The sequence below is a fragment of the Sus scrofa genome, chromosome 1, assembly GCF_054392235.1.
Source record: "Sus scrofa isolate SSC_HxYL_T2T_F1_AM1 chromosome 1, Sscrofa_HxYL_maternal_Yorkshire_Landrace_v2.0, whole genome shotgun sequence".
NCBI lineage: Eukaryota > Metazoa > Chordata > Mammalia > Artiodactyla > Suidae > Sus > Sus scrofa.
The window spans coordinates 99850680-99860238 of NC_139383.1; the positions used below are offsets into that span (position 1 = coordinate 99850680).

Below are 9559 nucleotides of genomic sequence, written 5' to 3' on the forward strand. Positions count from 1 at the left end.
TAAACTTACACATTTAACCTTTTTTAATTCCTTTTTAATTGATACCTAAGGTAAATATGCTCTTGATATATGGTAAAAACTCAAGACTCATTTTGCAATGCTTTGGACTTGAAATGTTTGTAAATTCATCATGTTAAAAATCTGCATGCAGTGTTCTCTCTTTGGTGGCTACTGTAACTTCCTGTGATTTGTGAACAAGTCTTCAGTAAACTGCTGCTTTGTTGAAATGATGCATATTTTTAAGAAATCATTGCCTTTCTCCTGCATTCTATGGGTTTTTATAATCATTAAAATAAATATTTGAATTAAATGCTTGACTCACTAGTCCTAATTTTTTTTTAACAGAGGCAAGTTATAAAGCTACAAATTTATAATGAATTCAGATTTTGCAGCAATTCATACATTTTAGTCAGATTGAGTGCTAAAATTTCTTGTATTTTAATTTTTTTCCCCAGGCCTGAGGCATGTGAAAGCTCCTGGGCCAGGGATCAAACTGGTCCCACAGCAGCCACTTAATCAGCTATGAAGAGGCTGCATCCTGAACCCATGGCACCACAAGGGAACTCCCCAAATATTTTCTTCTATATAATCTGAAATTCCAGTTTTAATTTTCTCTGTTATTTTTTTATTTATTTATCTATTTTTGTATTTTTTTTAAGGCCGCATCCACGGGGTAGAATCGGAGATGTAGCTGCAACCTACGCCACAGCCACAGCAATGCAGGATCCTTAACCCACTGAGGGAGGCCAGGGATCAAAGCTGTGTGCTCAGGGATACTAGTTGTGTTCATTAACCACTGAGCCATGACGGGAACTCATTCTCTGCTATTTAAATGCTGTATAAAAACAAATGTTTCCTATTCCCCACTATTTGATACTTTTTGTTTAAGCTTTTGTAACTAGTTTTGTTTAACCAATAATAATTATAAATTTTTGTTTTTTTGAAATTTGTATTTTTTTCTTTGTAAAATTACATGTGATTACTTTCCTTAAAACTTCTTAAATATTTAAAATAAAGTGCAAAATTATGAATTCTCTTTTAGGAGTTAAATGTTTAAAAATCTTTCTCTAATTCAAAACTGTCAATTAGCTTATTCAAATCTTTTAAATACAAATTACTTTTCCTCTAAATAGTTTATTTAAAAATTCCCATATTATACATGAATGACATTTAAAATTATTATTATGACTTATTTTTCTCCAATATTCATGTTATTTAGACTATATTTATAACCTATTGCTATTGGGTTTGTCTTAGAATAATTTAATAATATGCTTTTTTATCTCCTCTCATTTTTTATCTTCTCTAATCTTGCATAAGCATTATGTCATTTTATGTATTTATAGGCTCTTTTCATTTTTCACTTTTTAATTTTTTTTTATTTTTTAAGGGAGAATTCCTTTTTAGGGCCACACCGGTAACATATGGAGGTTCCCAGGCTAGAAGTCCAATAGGAGCTACAGCTCCTGGCCACAGCAACACAGGACCTGAGCCACGTCTGCACCCTATGCCACAGATCATGGCAACTCCAGATTCTTAGCCCAATGAGTGAGGCCATGGATGGAACTGCAACCTCTTGTTTCCTAGTTGGATTTGTTTCCACTGCGCCATAATGGGAATTCCTCTTTTCATTTTTCTACTATGTTTTATGAACTATGTTTTTACCTTGCTTTCAGTTATTTCTACTTCTATGATTAGAAATGTTTCCTGTGTGTTTGATGGGCAAATATTGTCAACAGATTCTATGATTTTGTGGAAAACTTAAGTTGATAAAATTGTAATTATAATTAATTTAAACTAAAATCTAATTAAATTGATTACCCTACCCTCTTTACAATACAATTTAGAAACCATGTATATAATGTCATTCACACGTGTAATGTGATCAATTGGCAATATGAAAGATTTAAAATATTTCTATTTGCCATGAACATTCCTTGTTATTTTATTTTATGGAGCATGTACTCTGAATAAATTCAAAATAGAATATGCTTTTTATTGTGCCATGCCAAAATGCTATTTAGTAAAACTATGATAGAAAATAAGACAAAACTGGAGCATGCTAAAAACAGAAGTGGTTAAGCTTACCACCAAATAAGTCTTAGATATAATGGCAGTATCATAGTTTGCTACTCACTTACCACATGCCAGACAATATTCAAAAAGCTTTGGATATTTAATCAACAAATTTTATCTTCACAAGATAACCTGCATGTAGGCACCAGCAATATTTACAAGTTCATCTGAAGTAATGGAATAGCATCTTTCTAACTGTTCAGGCAAAGACTTAAAAATGATCCTGAAATTTTCCTTTTATCTCAAACATCTCACCTCCAATCTATCAGCATAATATGTAGATTCAAAACACAGGATGAAGTTGGAATCTATTTGTCAACATTTTTTCCTGCTACCACCTCGACCTAAGGAACCGTTATTTCAGGCTTAGAATTATCCTTGCAGCTTCCTGGCTTGTCTCTGATTGGCTTTATCCCTATAGAATCCAAATGGCAACTGAAGAGCCAGAGCAGTAGTGTTACACAGTAACTTGGATTGTCATGTGCTTCACAAATAGCACAAGACTTCTCATCACACTAAGAGTGAAAATGAAAACTTTTACAAGAGCTCAGTGGTCCAAAATGATCTTGTCCCCACGGCTTATTTCAGTGAACTCACTCGTTATTCTCTCAATCATACTGACTTTGTTTTGAGCTCATGTCATCTTTACTCTTCTGGACACATTAGTCTGTATATTGCCTGGAATTTTGCTACTCTCTTTTCTTCATTTTGAATCTTCCTTTTCATAGACAACTGAATTTTTTTCCCTTTCTCTATTCTTGGTAAAGACATCTTTACCAATGTATTTAAAATTGTACCTCTTTCCTTTCCCCTTTCATGCTTCATTTTTTCCCATAACAGTTATCTCCATCTCTGTTTTTTTGACATATTTTTCTAATGCATTTTGTTTCTTGTCTGCCACCCCCCAAACTATCATATAAGATTAATAAGTGCAGGATTTTTGCTTACTTTGTTCAACATTGTAGCTGCAGCATCTAGATCCATGCCTCAAAAAGTGTTTCTGAATGCTGAAATTTTACAGGTGTTGAAATTGGTGCACAGACAGATTAAACAGCTGGTTCACCAACACGCCACTGGTCAAAAAAAGCAGCACATATTTGATAGTCTAATTCTAGTGTTCATATTCTTAATAATTACCTTATGATAGGACGTTTTCTACAAGGTTGTACCACAGTTATCAGAATTGAAAAAAAAGTGTTTTTTCGTTATATTAAATAAAGAATTGTATAAAATACCAGCGGCTTTTGAAAAGTGTATGTTGCTCACAGACATGCTCTAGAAATAGTGATACCAGACAGTGTGATCTTGATAATTTTAGCTGAATCTTCTCAAACATACAGGCACAGTCTTATTCAAAGAAGGAATAATTCTGCAAAAGAAATAACAGTTTATCTGATGACAGTATTGTTCTTCAGAGAGAACTGTCATAGCCAAGGTACAGGTAATCATGGTGTAACAGTGGGATTCAGAAGCAAGTGACTCAGTGAAGAAAAAAGTATCCTTGGTTATAAACTGGAAGACGTCACTTGACTAAGGTGTGTGAATGGCTTTTCTTCACAAAGTAGTAAAATAAACTGTTTCTTTTATGTTTTTGGACTGTTATTTCCCAAATGTCATCTTCTTCTGCATTGTTGAGAAGGTTGATTCTTTTTTAAAATGTTTGGTAGAATTCTGTCAAACCATCTGGGCCTTGGTCTACTCTTCAGTGTCTACTTAAGATAATTGAAAGCAGAAGTTCACTTAAACACTGGCATGAAAATATTCATAAGCATGATGAATAATAGCCAAAGAGTAGATGTAACACAAGTGGCTATAAGATGACAAATGAATAAACAAAATGCTGTGTGTCCATGCAATGGAGTATAGTGTGGCAGTAAAGAAGAAATTATGTACTTATACATGCTTTGGTGAGTGAACTTTTAAACCTTTATTATAAGGAAATAAGTTAGTCATGAAACACATGATACTACATTTTATGATTCATATGAAATGCCCAGAACAGGCAAATTTATAGAGACAGAAAGTTGATAGTGGTTTCTAAGTTTAGGGATGAGAGAATGGGGAATTATTGCTAGCTGCTGCAAAGTATCTTTTAGGAATGGTGAATATACATAATCTTTTAATACATTATGCATCATGAATTATATATCTTGAGTATATAATATATTACAGGTGATATTTATGGTACGTAAATTATTTCTTAAGAAAGATCCTATATCAAAAATACCTCTAAATATTATTTACATTAGATAAGGGAAAAAAGGTCATGTGGACAATTTTTTAAAGTGAATAAATCCCATAAAAATACAGTAAGGAAAATAGGAGAAATACATAAAAGAAAACAGAAATCCCTGTGCCACAGAATGTGACTGTATATAGAGATAAGATTGTTGTGAAAGTAATGATGTTAAAGTGAGAGCTTCAGGGTGGGTCTTAATCTAATAGGACTGGTATATTTATAACTAAATGATATTATGACACAGATACACGGAGAGACAAGAATGAGTGAAGACACATAGGAGAGACTGTCATTTCCAAACCAAGGACAACCTCCTGAGAAGAAATCAACCCTGGGTATACCGCGATCTCAGACTTCTAGGTGCTAGTAGAGTGAGAAAAAATTTCAGTTGTTTAAGCCACTAGTTTGCGGTACTTTGTTGTGGCAGCACTGACACTTGATTACAATCACTATCAGCATATATGAATGTATATGTACATATGCGTGCTTATATATGCATATGTATCTGAGAGGGATTTAGTAAGAAGCAAATGGATGAAATGTATTTTTTGCATGAGTGGAAATTGCATAGGTGGAGGTATGATTTTGATCTTTATTTAAAAATCTCTAAAAAGAATAGAAATATACGAACAATGTTTTATATTAAAGTTTAATTTTTTTTCGGTCTTTCTGCCTTTCCTAGTGTCGCTCCCACGGCATGTGGAAGTTCTGAGGGTAGGGGTCTAATTGGTACTGTAGCTGCCAGCCTACACCAGAGCCACAGCAATGTGGATTCTGAGCCGAGTCTGCAACCTACACCACAGCTCATAGCAATGCCAGATCCTTAACCCACTGAGCAAAGCCAGGGATTGAATCCTCAACCTCATGGTTCCTAGTCGGATTCGTTAACCAACTAGCTATGATGGGAACTCCAAAGTTTAATATTTTTATCATAACTTCTTTGTATAGCAACAATGAGCAACATTCTTTGTTTCTTTCAATTTAACGGTTAGTGTGAAAATACACTTTATTGACACACCCATTTTCCCCAAACACTCTCTTCATTGCCTCTTTGACATCTTTGTTCCTTAAACTGTAGATAATGGGATTCAGCATGGGAATCACAATGCTGTAAAATATTGACACTATCATGTCATGGTCCAAGGCATAGCTGGAACTTGGTCTCACATACGTGAAGAGGATGGTTCCATGGTAAACTGACACTCCAGTTAGGTGAGAACCACACGTAGAGAAGATTTTTCTTCTCCCCTCAGCAGAATGCATCCTCAGAATTGCCAGTAGAATGAAGGCGTAGGAGATCAGGACAATCAGGATAGTGACAAGCTCAATAGAGCCCACGCAGTAGAAAAGGAGAAGCTGGCTTGTATAAGTGTCAGAGCAAGAAATAGCCAGGAGAGGAGGGATGTCACAAAAGACATGTCTAATTTCATTGGTTACACAAAATGATAGGCTAAATGTGGCCACTGTGTGCACAGAAGCATTCAAAAGGCCACCAACATAGGATGCAATGACGAGTGTCACATAGACTCTGGGTGACATGGCCACTGAATATAGGAGGGGGTTGTAGATGGCTACATAGCGATCATATGCCATTGCAGCCAAGAGAAAGCATTCGGTGGTCCCAAAAGTAACAAAGAGAAACATCTGGGTTGCACACCCAAGGAATGAAATGACTTTATTTTTGGATGTAAATTCTACTAACATGTTAGGGATAATTACTGAAGAAATACTGGCATCCACACATGATAACACACCCAAAAAATAGTACATTGGATAGTGTAGCTTAGAATCCCTAGTGACCAACATAGCTAGTCCTAAATTTCCCACCAGAGTAAACATGTATATTGCTAGAAACAGGCAGAATAATAAGATCTGTAGTTCAAGCTTCTCTGTGAAGCCCTTCAGAACAAATGTAGTAACTTTAGTGACATTCTTCATGTTGATATCTCATAGAACAAACTTGAAGGATATTCATAAAATTATAATTCATATTGTTATGACAAAAATGAGCAATATTGTGACTTAGGAAAACTGAAATATGGTCTCATATGTATTTGTTGGAAATGTATAACTTCTCAGCAGCAGTTCCAGAGCAGTGACAATATGGTGGGTCAAAAGTTGGTGCCATTCACTATGGAATCAAATGGAAGATTTGACTTTTCACTCAACTGGTTCATGTCATTTCTAAAAACCAAGTCAAATGATTAATTTACTACTGAATTCTATTAGCTATTTTCCTATTAGGTCACATTAAACACAAGATGAACAGCTAAAAAGATTCCTCATGCAATTATCATATTATCTCAAAAATAGAATACATATTAAATTTTAAAATGTGCTAAAAAATTGAATACTTAAAATAACTTTAAATCTAGAATGTACTAAATAAGGTTTTATTTAATAGATTAATTATTTACCAAAAGGTGGTATTTTGAGCTAATCTCTCTAAAATTTTCCAATTCCATTAGATTATTCTGTAAAAAACTAATCAAGTTTTTTTAGATAAGCCATGATTGAATATAAAATTATATGATAATGCCTGTTTAATTGAATGTGTTTTTTAAATTCTTAGCATTATATTGTCCTTTTAAAATAAATATTTGGTCTTTCGTATTGTTTTGGAAACCTAAATTCTTGACAATCTCTATATTTATCTACACTCTCAAAACTCTATGTTGCAAATGGGAGAATTATTTCAAAAATAAGACATATGCTCTTGTGCTAGTAGTAATATGTTTGGTTGTATATTGATTTTTTTATTCAATGAAATAACAGCTGGGTAATTATTGTCTAGAAGTAATAATTAACCTCACAAAGATCATTAATTAAAAATATAACAAAAAACAATATTTGCATAAGACATAATACTTAATAGCTAAGAGTAAAAAAAATACAAGAAATGAAATTTAGAATATATAGAAAAATAAAATTTTCTTATATTCCCCTGGTTAATCAACTAGGAGTGAAAGTGTTACCTGGACATGAATCCAAGTTTCTATCATTTATCCATATTATTACATTAGTTGGAGGATGGATTTTATTCAAGTTACTTACCTTATTTTATATATCTACCTATATACAATTTGAGTCAGTCTTGGGGCACCTAATCTGTTATAAATAATATTCTGTACATTATTTAAATTCATGATGAAAGTTAAGCTCTAATTTCAGTATGTTAACATGGACCCCACCAATGAGGGAAAAAAACATTTGGATTAGAAATAGTGATGGAAGGCCAGAAAGTCCGTACCAACAATCTTCTGGAAAAAACAAAATCAGGATGACATAGAAGAATTGTCAATATCAGGAAAAAAACATTTTCATAGAATTATTGGAAAGGCATAGAAAATAAATACTTGGGAGTTCCCATAGTGGCTCAGCAGTAATTAACCCCACTAGTACTCGTCAGGACATAGGTTCAATCCCTGGCCTCCCTCAGTGTCTCAAGGATCCTGCATTGCAGTGAGCTGTGGCTGTGGCTTAGCCCTGCAGCTAAAGCTCCGATTTGACAGCTAGCCTGGGAATGTGCATATGCCATGCATGTGGCCCTAAAAAACAAAGCAAAGCAAAAATAAAAAAGAGAAAGAAGTAAAAAGAAAAAGATAAGAAACTCTCATGTGAGACATCAAAGAAGGAAGATTTACCTTGAAGCATATGTATCTAAGTATTATAAATAAAAATTACAACAAAACAAATTAGAGCATTCAAACCACTAATTCTAATTAACTGAATATTTTTGAACTGCTCCAGTACAATACAATGTTTTAAATGCACCAGTTCATTTAAGAAAGATCTTAGCGCATTGATTAGAAAATCCCTAAATACATTTTTTTTTAATTTTAAAAACATCATGAGGAGAGAGGACATGACTATTATCCAAAGGAAGTTTCGGAAAAGAGTTCATGTCGATAAGGTAAAGAACAGAAATATAAGAAATAAAAAACAAACTTGGATGAACATAATGAAAGCCATCGATGTTTTGATGCATTTAGGAGCCACAGGCAAAGTTCAACTGCGATTACAATTCTTGCCATCAGTTCAATGATATACCTGGGATGAGGAAAATTACATAGGATTTGGAATTTGAAAGCATTTGCTTCTCACCTGCTCCATAATTAAAGGCCATATATGATATTAGGCTTTCCCTCCAAGCTTACTCCTTTTTCAAATAGCAATAAATTTAAATGACAAAACAGATACAATAGTGCACAGCCAGATAGATTAATTAAATCCATAAAAGAATGAGCATTGACAATTTCCTTTAAATATGTAAACTTTTGTTATAAACCTAAGATACCTGTACAATTGAACTTTTGTCATCACATGTATTTATTTTCTAGTAATAGCAAATATTGGGTGATCATGAAAATGTTACCACTAAATCATTAAAAGACATAGCTGAACAGAGCCTTAAACTAGATATTTTATTCTTTCATGTATTATATTTCTTTTGTCATTGTTAATGTGCACTTAATCTATCAGATTAACTCCAATTAATTATATTTTGAATACAATTTTTCTGAATCAGAGAATAAAAGGATTTTGTGAATTCTATCATCTGTCAATAACAAAACAAAACACGCACACAAATAACCACAATCCCATTTGCCATTTGCAGTGGCCTTAATTTCACTTTTGGTAAATAGGATAATAAAAATTGACAATGTTAAACAATTTAGTTAAATTTAAAATGGTCATTTCTGTTAGATGAATATGATTAAGTCAATATTAATGTGTTAATACCAAAATAACAGCTATTTGGGGTACACCTAAGTCAATGTTAGAGTATGTCAAAAGGGCTCAGAGTTGTAAAGAGAAAACGGCTATTATGCCTGAAGAATTTAATAATATATGATCAATATTTACAATTAATGTGAAGTCACTCTCAAACATAGAACTTTAATAAGTAAAAACACTGCACATATCTTGGGCTCTGCATTGAAACAATTTACAAAGAAGGTATGAAATAATAATAGCCATTTATTGAGCTGTAAGAGTGGACTTTTGCATGTGTTAAGTTTATTTCACCTTTATAGCAATGTTCACAGCTAATAATTGCCAGAGCCAAATCCATTCCCAGAGCTTTTCACCATTTCTGTGCCTCTTATTATATCATGGCTTCATTCTAGGACTTTTCCCTCACCCTCCCACACCCATTGAAGTAAAACAAAACATGATCTTTGATCTATTTGGCTATTTTTTAAGCCATTAAGACCAGAGAAATATTATGAAATAAGTAGTAAT

At 33.2% G+C, this 9559-nt stretch overlaps 1 protein-coding gene across 1 annotated transcript; it reads right to left on the reverse strand.

The window, feature by feature from the left end:
* Window positions 1-5296: 5296 nt before the first annotated feature.
* On the reverse strand, window positions 5297-6347 carry LOC146406196 (olfactory receptor 5T2-like). The gene has a single exon (XM_085002677.1). The coding sequence runs from the start codon at window positions 6251-6253 to the stop codon at window positions 5297-5299; it is 957 nt and encodes a 318-aa protein (XP_084858803.1). The 5' UTR covers window positions 6254-6347.
* Window positions 6348-9559: the final 3212 nt, after the last annotated feature.

What these genes read in the sequence shown, in the direction of transcription:
- LOC146406196 (XM_085002677.1), bottom strand. Translation starts at nt 6,253, where the DNA reads ATGAAGAATGTCACTAAAGTTACTACATTTGTTCTGAAGGGCTTCACA.